We start from the raw sequence: 17,661 nt of genomic DNA, 5'->3' as shown, positions 1-17,661 counted from the left end.
ATACACTTATAATAAATATTACAATAGAAAAATTAAATGGAAAACTAAACGAAATTAAAATACATACCTCCTCAAATTTGGACGTTTCCAAATAAAACCTTCAATTAGCAAATTGAAGGTGATACAGACTAATTTATGCACACACTCACGATCTTATGAGTCATACTAACAAATTTATCAATCAAAAAATACGTATTTTCAATTCAAAAAATAATGAGCTTAGGATTTTCAAAGAACTTACCCCATCTCCCCTTTTTATAAGCTTCCTCTTTAAGCAACTTGCTGCCAGCAACATTCACGAGTAGAAACGGTAAGCCAGCAACGATAGCCTGCAAAGCGTTTGACCCCTTCTGCTTGCTGCACTGGTCTCTGCTCCACTGGTCTCTACTAGTCTATGCTGCTTGTTCTACAACGCGAAAAAAATTGAAGGAGAAAGGGCAGAAGAATGGTCGAAACAAATCTCGCAGGATCAACTTGCGAGATTTGCCATGCATCAACTCACGTATTTTCTGCGCAGCAAATCTCGCGACTTGGTCTTACGAAACTTGTTTAGCCACCATCCCACATATCACCATCAGAAGCGCTAGACATTTAAATCTTGTCTTGTAGTATCAAGCTGCGAGATTACGTTAGCATTAAATTGAAAATTTTTTTCCCAAACAGGGTATTAGTTAATATTTTATTTTAATTTAATAATAAAATGGGAAAAAAACTCCCCGGAAGTGGGCGCAGAGTGGCACTTGAACGACCATCATAAAGTCCACTTGCGTTTGAGTTGACAGTGGGCAGCGAAGAAGAGGAGTAGAGGAGAGCGAAGAACGGAACTGAAAGAGAGGTGGTAGCCGGGGGAGAGAGAGAGAGAGAGAGAATGTGCGGGAGAGCTCGCTGTACTCTCAGAGCCGACGACATTCCTAGGGCTTGTTACCTCAACACGAACTCTGTCCGTACAGTACACATGGACCGGTCTGCGCCTATTTTTTTCTTGGAGTATTTGTTTGTATGTATGTGTATTATGAAATTATTATTATTATTATTATTATTTGAACATCAAAGACCGTTAAACTTCCTGAAATTATGAATACTGTGCATGAGTTCACCTTTTGTGCGGATGTTTTCTTGTTCACCTTTTATGTTTGTTGCAAAGATGGAGTTGGACTTATCCCCTACGTTTGGGTTGTTGAGAATGTCCAGGGAACCGAAAGAAAATGAAACCTGCATCCTATTTTGCATCTTATTGTGGCATGCGCACTGTTTGATAGGCGTTGTGGAAGTAATTTCCATGCTTTTAAGATCCAAAATTGATGTGGTTTTGACGAAAGCAGGAAAGTACTTTGTTGTCCAACCAGACGTCGACGTAGGAATTGTTGGGTTGGCATCTGGAAGTATTTCGTCGATGGTGCTGTCCAAAGCCCAAATGGTGCTTTATTACTATCTTGAACATGCAAATTTCACCTTAACTGAGTTAAATAATTGTGGTTGGCCTTGCTGAGTGCAGGCAGATTTATGTTTTCTGCAATCTAAATAATGAAAAATCAAAAGCTAATTTATAAATTCCGTTTCATATTTCTTTTCCCCCTTTCTTCCTAGTAACCAGGTGTGGCATTTGAATTTATGATCTTTTGAGGTACCTATGCTTTATCACTGAGCACTACATTTTTCCTTTTTTTTTTTTTTTGGTTGTGTGTGTAATAAAAGGTATCGCCCGTCAAGTAATGTTCCACCTGGATCATATCTGCCAGTGGTTCGGATAGGAGATGGTTCTGATGGTCAAGGTGCTGTTGTTCATTGCATGAGATGGGGACTCGTTCCTAGTTTCACCAAGAAAACTGAAAAACCAAATCACTATAGGATGGTATAGCTGTTCTTCTTTGCACAATTGACTTTGTATGTACTTGAACTGAATTGTCATTGCTTCAACGGTTGTATTCATCTCAAAGTGCAGATTATCAATATGCTTTGTAACTCCTGTAATTTATTCTTGGCACAGCTTAGGTCTCAAAGGGGCCTAATTTGTGAGATATGCATATTGTTTACCTTCTTGTTTCATTAACGTGTGTATTTATCATGCATATTGTTAGATAATGAGTTATAGTCATGATAATGGGGATGGAAAGTAAACAAATTCCATACTGCCTGTAGCCTATGCACTTGACAGGACATTCTCGATGAGTTGAAAATCAAGACATTTTCTGAAAGAGGGCAGGCAATGTTTAACAAAAATCTTGACTTGGGGAATGTAACTATCATGTCTCTACAAATGCTATTAACAACATCGTTCACAGTGCAGGTGCCTTCAAATATAGCTTTATTTCTGCACATCCAAACATGATAAACTGAACCGTGATTAGTGTGCTTAGATAAGACAAAGGGCCTAGAAGACCAGCCAGCATCCTATCTCCTCCTGGGTGCAAGAAGGAGAAGGGATTTTAACAATTCCAGCTCTATTTTTGATTTGTCTTGTACGACTGCAAGACAAGAAAAGATGATCTCTGCTTTCACTTTCTCTTTCCACAGAAAATACAGATGAGGGAGGGAAGATCCTTCCACTTTGACATCTTGTCTACAGTCCAGGCAGCTAGCACATAATCACAGCACATGTGAGAATTTGGTTCTTTAACCAAACGACCTTAAACCAGGGAACATCGGCAACTATTTTTCTTATAATCTCCCAAACTGAGTTAAAAGAAAACAGGGAGATATCTTTCCCTGAAAAATAATCACATTAGGATTTGAGGGATTTGGAAGGAAGGGGTTGCATCTCTTATTTCTTCAGCTTTGACTGAGTGTCTCCTAGGCCAAGACAAGGTCCTGCCCCCAGCCCTCCTAGGCCAACATAAGGTCCTCTTCTTGATAATTGTGGAGAGTTTGGACTCTAAAGGAAGTGGCAGATACCTTTGGATGCTTGGGCTATATTATATTTCTCAAGGATAGGGCCAAAGGGATGCCAATTGTTGTAAAATAGAGAGAGAGATGCCTTCTATCACAGTAATGCTCTTAAAATCACAGTAGACCTTATCTTTTATTTTACAAACTCTTCTCCAAGCACAAGAGTTGTTGGAGGGGGTTTTACAGCCCTGACACTTCTGTTCTTGATTTTGTAAGAATTCAGTCATTTGATCCATAAGAATTGTGAAGAAAGAACATATAAGCCAAAGTTGCTGGACTGCAAACTCATCCCTTTGCTCTCCAAGTTTTGTAAGGCCAGCCCTCCTTTGGAAAGGGGCTTGCAAACCTTATCCCAAACTCCTAGAAGACTCACATCCTTTCCTTAAAAATGCCTTGAATTTCTTGAAACATCTAATAATAGATTTAGGCGAGACAAGGGAGGAATCTCATAAATTATGAATGATCATCTGAGCAGATTTGATGAGCTGGACTCTTCTTACTCTTCCCTCGTAAGAAAGACTCCTATTGGCCTAGTTGATGATTCTACTAGAGATTTTGTCTACTAAACTATGGCTATCCTCTTTGCTGACCCTTTTAGAGACTAAGGAAGCCCTAAAAATCTTACGGGGATAAATCCCTTTGAGATGTTCAAAAGAATCTGGATATTCAGAATTGTCTCCTCATCAATACCGGCATGGAAGAAGGAGGACTTGGACAGATTGACTTGCAAACCAGTTAAGGAATCAAGTTCAAGGAGAATTTTGTGCTCCCTGCTGAATTCCCATCACCATAAGCAAACATGAGATCATCGTCAAAGCAAAGATTAGTAAGCCCAATTTTCTTGCATCAGGGGTGGTACTTTAATTTCCCTTTAGTTGCAGCCATGTTCAGGATTTTGTTACTTGCACCTCTTGATAAGTTTGTGGTTGGTCGTCGTTGGATGCACTCTATGAAAGTCTATCTTGATGGTTCCATGGCTCATTTGAAGGCCCACCTTGTTTTTAAGGGATATACTTGGTGTATGTTTTGGATTACTGAGACACATTCTCCCAAGTTGTCAAAGTTTCCTCAATTTGTTTGTGTATCTCCTTAGCCAACACTTGTCTTTCACCCATGCATCTATTAGATGTGAAGAATGCATTCATGATCTTCACACGAAGGTCTATATAGAGCAACCATCAGGGTTTAATTCTTAAAGGGAGTCAGGTTTAATGTGTTGGATCAATATATCATTGTATAGGTCTATAGCAATCTCCTGGAGAGTGGTTTGGACAATTCTGTGTTGTATACTTGTTGGCCTTCAATAGTTCTCAGTAGATCACTCTACATTTGTTATACTGCATCTAGTAGGATTTTGCTTGTTGTGTATGATATTGTGACTATTGGTGTTGATCAAGGTATCCAGTGCCCAAGCATTTTTACAACTAAATTTCAAATCAAAGATTTAGGACCATTAAAATACTTATTGGATATCTAAATCTTGCACGGGAACTTGTTGTCATAGAGGAAGTATGTTCTTGACCTTTTGGATGAGATTAGATTGTTAGAATCCGAACCAGTCAATACAACTATGGTTACTAAAAGCAAGTTAGTGCTAGATATGAGTGATTTGTTGGCCAACCCTGGATGGTATCAAAGACTTATTGGAAAGTTGAGCTATCTCATAGTTAGTAGTCATATATCTTTTGCAACTAGTGTTGTGACTTGTGAGCTAGTTTCTTGATTCTCCATGAATAAGTCACTGTAATGTCGTGATTCACATTTTGAGATACCTTAAAAATGCACTTGCGAGGTCTTTTATATCAGGATCAAGGTTATACTTATATTTATGGATATACATATGCAAATTGGGCCCGGTCACCTTCACAATCCACGATTGAAAAATAAAAAAGCATTTTACAAGCAATAAAGTCTTTCCTATGTTATTAGTAAAGCCCTCACAAGGGAAATCCATGAGCTGCACGAAAGGTGTTCACTATTGCGCATCCTACTTTATCACTTGTTGCCCTTTAGTGAAAACTAAAGGCCTGTTTAGTTGTGGGAAACAATTTTCATTTTCTGTTTTTAGTTTTATGAAAAATTACAAAAGAAGTTAGCAAAATTTTCATTTTTACAACAATTATAGGAAATAAATGAACAACAAAAAATAATTTTGGCACTATTTATTCGTGGAATTAGTTTATTTTCCATTTCTAATTTTTCAAATAATTACAAAAATGCTACATTGTTTTCCATTTCTAAATTTTTATAGAAAATTTGGAAAACGTCTTTTTTTGTTGTTGGTAGATTACCCCTTAACCCAAAAGTTTAAGCTATTATGTTGTGGGCTACCAATGTATATCAATCTTAAATTTTTTTTTTTTGATTTTCTAGATTTCTAGCCTTGTACGCATAGCTAATCCCAAGCCCAGATAAAAGAACAAGGTTGCATTAGGCAGCTTAGTAGCTAATAGTCAACTTTAAACTTGTTAGATCTTTATGACATGAATCCTTAACAAATATTCACTAGGGTGGTCCCTACAAGCGACGCTTTGCACTTATACAACTTGGTTGCAGTGAGAAATGGACAAGTGTGGAGTAGACTGGGTCAATCTAGATGAGAGAGGGCTAAGGAGTTAGCACAAGAAATTTGGATTAGATTAGTAACTTGGAAGGTAGGACAGTTGTGGGCAAAAGCATGGAGATAGTGGATACAATGATTAAAATGAAAATTAACTTAGTCTGCCTTCAAGAGATAAGCTGGGTAGGGGAGAAAGCTACAGAAATTGAGAAATCAAGATATAAACTTTGATGCTCTGGAAAAAAGAAACATAAAAACTAGGTGTGAATCATTGTAGAGAAAGACCAAAAAGATAATGTCGTAGATGTTAAAAGAATAGGTAAACAACAACAACAACAAAACCAAGCCTTAGTCGACTAAGTGGGGTCGGCTATATGAATCCTTTTCCGCCAATTTATGCGATCATGGACCATTTCTTTTGATAGATTCAAGGATATTAAATCCTTACTCACTATCTCCTTATCCTTACTTACTATCTCCTTCCAAGTTATTTTAGGTCTACCACTACCTCTTCCACTACCCTACACAGTAACTAAGTCACTCTTCCTCACAGGTGCATTATGTGGCCTACGTTGCAGGTGTCCATACCATCTGGGTTGTCCCTCCCTTATCTTATCTTCTATAGGAGCTACACCTAACTTATCACGAATATGTTCATTCCTTAATTTATCTTTCAATGTTATACCACTCATCCATCTAAGCATTCTCATCTCGGCAACTTTTACTTTTTGGATATTCCGTTTCTTCGTCGCCCAACATTCCAATCCATATAGCATAACTGGTCTTATAGCTGTCCTATAAAACTTCCCTTTCAATTTTAAGGGTATTGTATGATCACAGAGCACACTTGAAGCACTTCTCCATTTTACCCAACTTGCTTTAACTCTATGCATTACATCATCTTCAATTTCTCCTTCAGCTTGCATAATAGATCCAAGGTATCGAAATCTACAAGTGCTATTTATTTCTTCATCACCAAGTTTAACTTTGTCTCAAATATTCCTCCTATCATTACTAAAATTGCATTTCATATATTCTTTCTTATTTCTACTTATCCTAAAGCCTCTAGATTCCAAAGCTTCTCTTCATAATTCTAACTTAGCCTCTACTTCGTCCTTAGTTTCGTCAATTAATATAATATCATCTGCAAACAACATACACCATGGAACCTCCTTTTGAATACTTTTAGTCAATTAGTCCATCACTAAAGCAAAAAGATAAGGACTCAAAGCAGATAATTGATGTACACCTATGGTGATTGGAAATTCTCTAGTTTCTCCAGTTATAGTCCTTACACTAGTCATTACTCCATCGTACATGTCCATAATGACATCGGTACCTACTACATACACCATTTTTTTTTTTTTCTAAAGCCCACCATAGAACTTCCCTAGGTATCTTATTATATGCTTTCTCAAGGTCAATAAATATCATATGCAAGTTCCTCTTCTTTTTCCTAAACTTTTCCATTAATCTTCTTAAAAGATAAATAGCTTCTGTGGTAGATCTCACAGGCATAAAACCAAATTGATTTTCTGAGATCTTCATTTCTAACCTTAACCTTTGTTCAACTACACTTTCCCATAGTTTCATCGTATGACTCATAAGTATAATTCCACGATAGTTATTACAATTTTGAATATCTCCTTTATTTTTGTATATAGGTAAGTGCTTTTCCTCCATTCATCTGACATTTTCTTAGTTTTTACAATTGTATTAAATAAATTAGTTAACCAAATAATTCCGTTATCACCTAAGCATTTCCAAACTTCAATTGGGATGTTATCTGGTCCCATAACTTTCCCATTTTTCATCTTTTTTAGTGCAAACTTAACTTCGTTAACTCTAATTTCGTGAATAAATCTTATATTTTTAGTCTTTTCCTCATATGACAATTCTAAGTTTAAGCCTTCTATTTGGTTTTCATTACGCAACTTACTAAAGTAACTTCGCCATCTTTCTTTAATGTCTTCGTCCTTAACCAAGACCATATCATCCTCACTTTTTATACATTTTACATTTCCCAAGTCCTTGCTCTTCCTTTCTTTAGCTTTAGCAAGTTTAAATATCTCTTTCCCCTTCTTTTGTACCTAATCTATCATACAAACTATTAAATGATCTATATTTAGCTTCACTAACGGCCTTTTTTGCATATTTTCTTGCCTCCTTTTATTTTTCAAAGTTATCTCTGTTTCTACATTTTTGCCCCGTTTTATACCAAATTTTTTTTGTCTTTATGATTTTTTGTACATCTTTATCCCACCACCAACTCTCTTTGCTATTTGAGAATCTTTCCCTTGATTCACCTAAAATCTCTATTGCTTTCTTTTTAATAGAGCTAGCTAATCTATTCCGAAGAGTATTTGTATCTATCCCATCCTCTATGGTCCAATCCCTATCTTTGATCATTTTATCTTTAAATTTTATTATATTTTCTCCTTTTAGGTTCCACCATCTAGTTTTCTTACACTGGTTTATTTTATCATTTTTCTTCCATTTTTTAATACATATATCTAGCACTAAGACTCTATGTTGTGTGGTTAGGCTTTCACCTGAAATAACTTTACAATCTTTGCATGATAAACGATCTGCCCTCCTAGTTAAAAAAAATCTATTTGACTTCTATTTTATCCACTTTTAAAGACTATTAAGTGTTCTTCTCTCTTCTTAAAGTAAGTATTCATTATACTAAAATCATATGACATAGCGAAGTCTAAGATCATCTCCTCAGATAGTCATAAAAATCAAGATAGCTCTAGGCCCAGAGATAGTAAATGTCATTAGTGCACATAGAAACCCAAATAGGCTTAGCAAAATACCTTTAAAGAAAGGTATAGATAGTATTATACAAGGGATACCAACGTTTGAAAAAGACATTTGTTGGAGCTGATTTGAGTGGATACATTGGAAAGGACAATGTAGGTTATAAGAGGATACGTGGAGGCCAAGGATATGGAGATAAAAATGAAGCCAGTGCTGCAATTTTAGATTTTGCCATGCCCTACAATTTGATCATATAGAATACCTGCTTTATGAAAAGAGAACATTTAATGACTTTTAGGAATGGGCAAAATGAAAGCCAAATAGATTTCTTCTAACTAAAAGGAGGATTGTCTATCATGTAAAAATTGTAAAGTTATCCTAGGTGATAACATAGAGTCATAGTACTAGATATATATACTAAAAAATGGAAGAGAGAGCAACATAAATCAATGCAAGAGGACTAGGCGATGGAGCTTGAAGGGAGAAAATGTTGTAAAATTCAAAGATAAAATGATTAAAGAGAGTGATTAAACAATAAAGGATAAGGTAGATACAAACACTATGAGGAATAGAATGGCTAACTCTATCATAAAGATAGCAAAAGAGGTCTTAGTTGAATCCAGAGGAAAATACTTTGGCAGTAAATAAAGTTTGTGGTGGGATCAGTATGTCCACAAAGCTGTAAAGACAAAAAGAAACTAGTATAAAACATGACAAAGTTGAAAAAATATAGAAAATCTTGAAAAGAATAAAAAAGCTAGAAAAAAATGCAAAAAAGACTATCAGTGAAGCTAAACATTGAGCTAATGATACTTTATATATTAGACTAGGTACAAAAGAAGGAAAAATAGACATTTATGAACTTGCTAGAGTTAGAGAAAGAAAATGTAAAGATTTAGGTAATAATGTATACAGGACGAGAATGATAATGTATTAATCAAAGAAGAAGACATAAAAGAGACATGGTGGAGATACTTTAATAAGTTGTTTAATGAAAATCAAGACTAAAAGCTTGAGCTTGGAAGTGACAAATGAGGAAAAAAACTAAAAGTAGAAGATTTATTTGTAGAATTAGAGTCCTTGAAGTTAAGATGACTTGAAAAAATATGAAAAGTGGGAAATGTATTAGACTAGATAACATACCAATTGAAGTTTAGAAATGAAAGTATATGATTAACTAATCTATTCAACACTATTATAAAAATCAAGAAAATGCTGGAGGAATGTAGGAAAAACACATTCATACCTTTATACAAAAACAAAGGTGACATTCAAAATTTTAATAACTATTGCGGAATTAAGATTATGAGTCATACAATGAAACTATGGGAAAGGGTAATTGAACAAATAATAGGAGTAGAAATGACAATTTCAGGGAATCAATTTGGTTTTATGTTTAGGAGATCGACAACAGAAGCTATTTATCTTTTAAGAAGATTAATGGAAAAGTTTAGGGAAAAGAAGAGTGACTTTCATGTGGTTTTTATTGACCTAGAGAAAGCCTATGATATACTACCAAAGGAAGTTATCTGGTTGGTTTTAAAAAAGAAAGGAATCTGTAGTAGATATACTAAGCTCATTAAGTATATGTATGATAGAGTAACGACTAGCGTTAGGACTATAAAAAGAAATTTTAGAGAATTTCCAGTCAGAATAGTTGTATGTCAAGGTTCTATTTTGAGTCCTTATTTTTTTGCTTTAGTGATTGATGAACTCACTAGGAATATCCACAATGAGATCCCTTGGTGTATGTTGTTTGGAAAGGATATTGTCTTGATTGAAAGTATGAGCAGTTTGGAATCTAAGTTTGAACTTTGGAGAACCGTTTTAGGGTTTAAAGGTTTTAGGATAAGTAGGAATAAGGCAAAAGATATGAAATTCTATTTAGTAGCTCAAGGTGGGGTATTGGAGAGAAGAATAAACTTTATAATCAAGAAAATAACAACACTAATAGATTTCGATATCTTGGATCTATTATGCAAGAAGAAGGGGAAATTGAAGAGGATGTAATACATAGAGTTGGGTAAAATGGAGGAGTGCGTCAGGCGTGTTATGTGATTGCAGAATACCCATAAAATTAGAAGGAAAACTCTATAAGATTACTAGAAGACCAGCCACGCTTTATGGATAATGTTGGGAAACTAAGAAACAACATGTACAAAAAGTAAAAATTGCAGAAATGCTAATGTTGAGGTGGATGAGTGGTGTAACATTAAAAGATAAATTAAGGAACAAACATATAATCAATAAACTATGCATATCATTGGTTGAAGACAAGATAAGGGAGGGGCAACTTAGATGATTTGGGCATTTGAAATGTAGACCTAGTAGCGCTCTTGTGACGAGGAGTTATTGTTTTTGGTATTAAAGAGGTAGGAGTAGACCTAAAATAAACATGGAATGAGGTTGTGAGGAAGGATTTAATAGCTCTTATGCTAGAGGAAATTGCTCTCGATCGGGTGAATTGGCAGAAAAAGATTCATGTAGCCGACCCCATCTAGTGGGACTTAGTCTTCTTCTTCTTCTCGTTGTTTTTATGCATAGAGTTTCTTCTAAATCCACAAAAATCCAAATTCAAGTCTTAAAATCCATGATGTCAAATATTACCTTATATAATTTTTGAAAAATTGAAAAACAAGTTGTCATTTTTTTTTTTGTAATTATTTTGAAATCTAAAAACAAAAAAAAATGAATAATTATTCTACACATGTAAACAAACTCTTTATATTCTACTTTTTTAATACGAATTTTGAAAAACTAAAAAAAGGCTAAGGGGCCATTTGGTACCACTGTCAAAAATTACGGAAACAAAAATTAGAAACAAAATCAAAAACCATAAATAGAAACTAAAACCTAGAAACCAACAACTTGTATGGTTAATATTTATAAAACTAAATTAAATTAAAAACTGGATTAAAAAATGTTCATTTTCTTCTTTAAATCTTATAAAAAAATGATTAAAATAATAAAATTTCAAAAGAATACATATTGAAAAAATACTATAATAAAAATAAAAATTGTTATAATTATTTTACTTAATTATAATTTCGAAATTTACTTTACAATAAAAATTTTATTGAACATGACAATTGAAAAATAGTAAAAATAGTTGGTAATTGACTTTATTATTTTTTTTAAACTTTATGTCTATGTTTATTTCAAATTCATATGATCATTTAATTTTAATTTTAAAAGTGTATAAAATAAATGATTTAATCGAAAAGAACCATTTCGGGATATTAAAATTTCTTGCAATAGGTTGCCAAAACAACGGAAAACTTCAAAATCTGGTTTTCCAGTTTTTTCGCAAGCAATAGAAAATCGACAATAGAAACAAAAAAACTAGCAACATAAACAAACGTGTTTTTATTATCTATCTCTTCGTTGTACAAAAACAAAAAAATAGGAAATAGAAAATAGCATCGATACCAAACATACTAAAAAATGTTTACAATTCTTTGGTGAACTGAAAAATTGAAATGGGAAAATGTTTTCCACGATTGAATGGGGGCTAAAGTTTTGCCTCTTGACAACCTTACTAATGGAAAGGGGAAAGATGCACTCAAGAACTCTGTAGCTCACATTACATGTGAACTTGTTTGGTTAAAGAACATGCTGGAAGAACTAGGTTTCCATATTGTCGGGCTATGGAGTTGATGTGTGTTAAATCGAGTTGCTATCTATATTGCCTCCAAGGTTCCAACCTAGTCCCCATGAGTGCACAGAAAACATTGAAGTTGATTGCCACTCTATTTGAGGAAAAAAACTTGCACAAAAGCTCACTAGAACTATTCATTTGAAGTTTGAATCCCAACTTGCGGATTTACTCACAAACCCCTTTTGGGGGGGGGGGGGGGGGTCAGTTGTGTTGAATTCATTTGTTACAAGCTAGGAGCGTATGTATTCTATGCTCCAGCTTGAAGGAGAGTGTTACTTGTTATTTTGGTGCGTTATTGCTATGTTAGTAGGTGGGAGTTAGTAAAGTAAGGGTATTGTGGTTATTGTTATGTACTTGATATATATTATAAATAGAGGGAGAGAGCTATCATTTTTAGGTTTCCAATTTAGCAAATACTTCAACACCTATGAACATTAGTCTTGTTTTCAATGTGGAGGACCCAACACCTTGGTCAGGCCTTTTTGAGCGTCCTACCTTGTCTAGGTTTTGTAGTCCCTTGGGCATCTCCTATTTCTCATCCATAACATGCAATTGAGGCTATTCTTGGTGTCATATTCGTTGATTTACCTCAGAGTGCTTTTCAAAGATAGTTGGTTGGAGAGGTAGCTTTGCTTTAGATGCTTCTTGGATTACCGAGGTTGACATTTGGAAGAGTGCTTTAAAGCTATTAGAGTTGCACCTGCAGACACTTTGTCTAGATTTAGGTTCCTTTGGGTTGGGGAGTATGATAGATGATTGTCATCGCCATTTAGGCTGTCTATTTGGAATACGTACTTTAAGCATAGAGCCATTGTTGTTTTGTTATTTAGGGGTTGATGTGTGAATATTTATTTTAATTAACTAAAGGATATATGCGAGTTATATATGGAACAATTATTAATTGGCATTTGAATCTAGTATAATTTCCCTCCTATATTTATCTCTCTCTTTTTACACAATACAACATTTCTTTTTCTTTCTTCATTTTTCTTCTTCTTCCTCATTCTACTCTTTTTATTTCTTCATTCTCCCTTGCCTTTACTTTTCCACTTTGTACATCATATTCTCATCCAATACTACTTTCTTATGGCCAATTGAACAGTGTAAATGTTTTCTAGGGGATGAGGATGGTGCCAAGGTACTAAAAATTATTGGATTTGAGTGCTGCCTCTGATCTTAGCTGACACACTACTTTGGAAATTGTATTGTCACTTACTAGTTATAGAACATCTATTATGCTTTCCTTTGGTGTTAGATTCAATGAAAGTCAAAATTGATAATAAGGGATCTTGATTGATGCTTATTAATGTTATTTTATTTTATGGAGAAAGACACTATCTCTGAGCTTCAGCAGAAAGACACGAACCTCCCTTGAAGTTTCAAAAATCCTATGGACCTCCCTTGAGATCTAATTTTTGAGACACTTACATTCGCCATTAATTTACCACAGAATAACCAGTTAAAATTTCTTTAGTATTTTGCCCTTTTCCCCCTGGTTATATATAAATTGGCATAACAATGGCTAAAAATTCATAACTAGTGATGGAATTTGCCCTTTTTCTTTTTTTGAGGTTCTAAACAGCATTTTGGATATTTGATAACAATTAATCTCCAAGTGATTGGGTTTTCACTTTTGAAGGGGTGACTATGCAATGTTTGAATATTTGAACCATATTTAAGCTATTTCATGTCTGTTAAGGGCAAAAAAGGGCAAAAACTGTTAATTGCTTTTGCAATTTGCTGTGCTACTTAATGGTAAATTGATGGAGGGGGGATAAATCAAATGTCAAGGGGTACATGGCATTTTTGAAACCTTAAGGTCTTTTGTGCCCCCACTCACCTTTTTATCTTTATTATCATAGCTGAAACAAGGAATTAAATGAAGTTTTCTCATGGCTTATCAATAACCTGATCTAATAGTAGTTATGTGTAGTGGTGACATCAGTTATAAGATCCTGATATGTTTTGCGTATTGCAGTTCAATGCTCGGTCTGAGTCAATACATGAAAAGTCTTCTTTCCGTCGTTTGGTTCCCAACAGCAGATGCCTTGTGGCAGTAGAAGGGTATGTTTAATACAATGCTTTCTTGGATTTTTGCATTCTTTCCTATTTTTGCAGGACATGCTTTTGAACTTTATCAAATTTTCATAATTTTTTAAATTTAGTTTTTTTTGGAGTTGGGGTGTTGGTGCGTGGTGGATATGTGTATAGTGCTGTCATTGAATGTCTGTTTTCTGTCAGGCAGTAGCATTACTTGGATTCATCAAAAGACTGCTCAATACAACTTGGAATGGCCCTTCTAGAAGATTCTATGGCTGCCCTAGCAGAGAAACCACCTTAGTCCTTCATTTATAACTAATCTTGGATTGTGAATCTGTCCAGCAGAAGAAATTGAAACATGACAAAGACCAAAACACAAAAAATTACATGACTTGATTAAAACTCACATAACCTTTAAAATAAATGTCTATTTACCAAATTACCCCTAATAGGGCTTAAAAGATTGACAAATGAAAGTGGACCTCTAAACGGAAAAAATCCGGGCTTAGGACAACCAGCTTTCTCAAAACATATCAAAGATTGCATAATTGGGTTAGCTCTCCATTAGTCTCCTCCATGTGAGAGAAAAAAAACTCACTCCTGCAATGAAGCCATCACTTGTGATATATTGAAATCCCAAACAATGCTTTCCAACCACTCTTTCAATGATGTTTGCAAAAAAGAACATTTGGCTCCCTTGCTTCAATGTGTTTTAAGAAAATTCTTGCATATAGAAGCTTGATTTTTCTGTTGATTAGCTTCAGTTGGCTTCTGAAGCACTTGGCTTTGAAAGAAACTAGAAAAGGGCCTGTGGTCAATTTAAGCCAAAAAGTACATGCAATATGATCTAATAACAAAAAAAGCCTCAGTGATCTAAGCCTGCCGCAAACCTGGCTTAAAAATATGCAATTTAATCAAATAAAGAAAATATCCTCACCTATCCAAACCTGTCCCCCTGAAAAAATCCTCACCTATCCGAACCCGTCCACCTGACCCAAACTTGTCCCAAACTTGTTTGGGTCAAGTGAATGAGCATAAAGGCGTCGCATGGCGGCACCTGAAGAAAGCAAAACCCAGCTTTCATGATTGCTATGCATATTGATGGACCCATTTGTAAACATCTCACATTTATCTTCTGAAATTGGATCAGGGTCAACCATTCCTACTTTTCCTCCCCACCAATTCATGTGGTTAAAAATCCTTTAATCACATGTCTGTTCATTTAAATAAGGCATATATCCAACTCCTTATTGTGGGAACAAACATACCTTTTCACCTCAAATTCTTAACATGTATCGATGAAAATTTGAGATCATCAATGGGTGGGATACTAATTTGAGATTTAGATGTTCTTCGGAGAGTCTGTGGAGAGCTATCTCTCAGAGTTATCCACTCTTCATTCCTCATATTAAATTCCTGGTAGGTAGAGATAGTAAAATCTGTTTTCGGAAGGACCATTGGTTGGGGAATGTTGTTTTGTCCACCTTTTTTCCACATCTTCTTCGCCTGAGCTCAAGGCAGGATGGTTCCATTTCTTCTTTTGTTGTTGATCTAGGTGGTCCTTTTCCTTGTGATTTCGGCCTTTGTAGATCGTTAAACGATAGGGAGATGGTAGAGCTATCCTCTTTGCTAGTCTTGTTGAATAACTGTTGTTTTTCATTGGCGGTCTTGGTCTTGGGATCCTTTGTTGGTATGCTCATGCAAATCTTTTTGTGATTTTTTGAATAGGTCTAATTTACCATTTCCTCTCTATAGTTCAATTTGAAAGGCCAAAATCCCCTTTAAAATCAGGCTTTTATCTGGTTGGTTGCTCTTGATAGAATTAATACCAATAACTTGCTATAGGTTAGGAGACCTTTGAAGGCTATTTCTCGAGACATCTGTATTCTTTGTTTTATTTGTTCAGAATTTTCTTTGCATTTTTTCATTCATTGTGACTATGCTTGGAGGGTTTGGAACAAGTTATTTGGTATTTTTGGCGAATGTTGCTGAGTTCTGAGTCAGTGAAGGACTTTTTGGCAGTGTCTTTCACTGGTTTTGGCAGGAAAAAAGAAAGGGCAGTGCTCTGGAAATGTGCCTTTTTTTTTTTTTTTTGCAGTTTTTTGGGGGCTGTGGATGGAGTGTGGTGCACATTTTCCTAGGGAAGAAGTCATCTCTTTTGCTGGTTTGGGAAAAGATACAGTATTTGGCTTCTCTTTGGTGTTTGGCAGGGGAATTTTAAGGGGGTGAGTTTTTCTGATATTCAGCGCGATTGGCGTTATGTGTTGGAATGTTAGTTCGTGTTGTTTTTTCTCTCTTTTGTTTTTTAGTTTTCAAGTTGTTTCTTTGTGTTTTCTATCTGGATTTTCCAGACTTTGTTAAGGAGATGTCTTATTCTCCTAGCTGTATATTCTTATTCTATTAATGAAATTCTTCCTTTACTATTTAAGAAATAAATAAATAAATTTGAGACTGTCAAAAAATTCTATGCATAATCTCGTGAACTTGTGCATGGCATTCCAAGAAACACACATGGGCTAATCTCTGTTAATTGAGTAGGAAGTTTTCATCAAGTCACCTTCATGGTCTCATCTTCATCAGAGTAGAATGTTGTAAATTTGTCAAGAATAACATTCCATGGAGAAATTCCATCTTCACTAGGATCAGCAGAAAATTTATCTATATTTTGATTCCATCATCCACTGCCAATCTTCACCAGGAGTTTTTAATGTGCTGGCTTCTTACATCATCACCCATTGTTAATCTAGTACAACATTCTGATCATGTTGAATGGCTGGTCTGTGAGGTGGATTCCTTCCCCTTGACAGCATCTTGTAAACCTTAGAAATAAATCTCCTAATTCCCCACTTAAACCTGCCAGACCAATACTTGCTCTTATTCCAACTAATGCAGTGCTGGGCAATAAAAATTGCTACCTGGCAACTGGATGCAAATTGCTAGCATGAATAAATCAGAGAACAGCTGAAGAACATGAAGAAATTAAAGTGGGAACAAGGATAAATGAGTTCCTAGGGTTTCGACTAAGGCCCGACCTTCCATAAGGAGATTTACAAGCTGCTGCAAAAAGCCCTACTTTTGAAAGTATTTACTCTCTGCCCTCCATTTATTTAACATGTCACATTTATTTGTTGCAGCCCTCTTTGCTCCTATTCACCTGTACTGATGTGCTGCGTGTGTGAGTTTTTCCCCTCCCCTACTTGACTTGGCCGGAAAAAAAAGTTACATGCTATTCATGTGACTCTCTAGGACTGAATTACTGAAATAAAGGACAATGGCTGGAGCAAATTCTCGTGAAACTGTTAGGAGAAGACTCAGGCAAAGGGCCACTCGCAGGTCACCAGTGCGTGGGTTAACAGCGGCGAGACTCTTGCGATGAAATTTTGGTCAAGGGAAAATCAGGGGATGAGGAGTTCAATGCGTTGGTGGTGTGAGGGAAAAAAAAAAAAAATATTAGGGTTTTCGAAGAGCCGTTGGCTGGTCAACCTTTTGCCTGCGAGTGGGACTTTTCCAGTGATTATACGTCAATGAAATTGTAGGGGAAGGGGCGTCGGGATGTTGTCTTTGAGGGTGTGGGTGGTGTTGCAGAATGGTCGCTGAAAAGTGATGTTTGAAAATTTGGAGACTAATGGATTTTTGGAATTTGTTCTGGAACTGCTTTTCAGTGGTGTATTTTTCTTAAACTGAAATTTCAGAACAGAGATGATGAGAATCATGAGATGTAAGATTATCAGAGAGGGAGAGTGATTCGTTGAGA

The 17,661-nt window shown here is 35.4% G+C and overlaps 1 protein-coding gene across 8 annotated transcripts in view; it reads left to right on the top strand.

Annotated features, from left to right (window-relative positions):
- The first annotated feature begins 718 nt into the window (after positions 1 to 718).
- Positions 719 to 17,661, top strand: part of LOC131155375 (uncharacterized) — a 93,994-nt gene continuing 77,051 nt past the window's right edge. For 3 of the 8 annotated variants that reach the window (XM_058108451.1, XM_058108449.1, XM_058108456.1), the window contains exons 1-3: positions 745 to 963; positions 1,696 to 1,852; positions 13,846 to 13,931. In XM_058108451.1, the coding sequence (XP_057964434.1) occupies positions 869 to 963; positions 1,696 to 1,852; positions 13,846 to 13,931 (338 nt within the window). In that variant the 5' untranslated portion in view covers positions 745 to 868. Of the gene's footprint in view, positions 964 to 1,587; positions 1,625 to 1,695; positions 1,853 to 13,845; positions 13,932 to 17,661 lie in introns of all 8 variants that reach the window. The other 5 variants (XM_058108455.1, XM_058108453.1, XM_058108452.1 and 2 more) reach the window with 4 other exon arrangements.

Source organism: Malania oleifera, chromosome 5 (genome assembly GCF_029873635.1).
Source record: "Malania oleifera isolate guangnan ecotype guangnan chromosome 5, ASM2987363v1, whole genome shotgun sequence".
Classification (NCBI taxonomy): domain Eukaryota; kingdom Viridiplantae; phylum Streptophyta; class Magnoliopsida; order Santalales; family Ximeniaceae; genus Malania; species Malania oleifera.
This window is presented reverse-complemented; position numbering and strand designations above follow the sequence as displayed.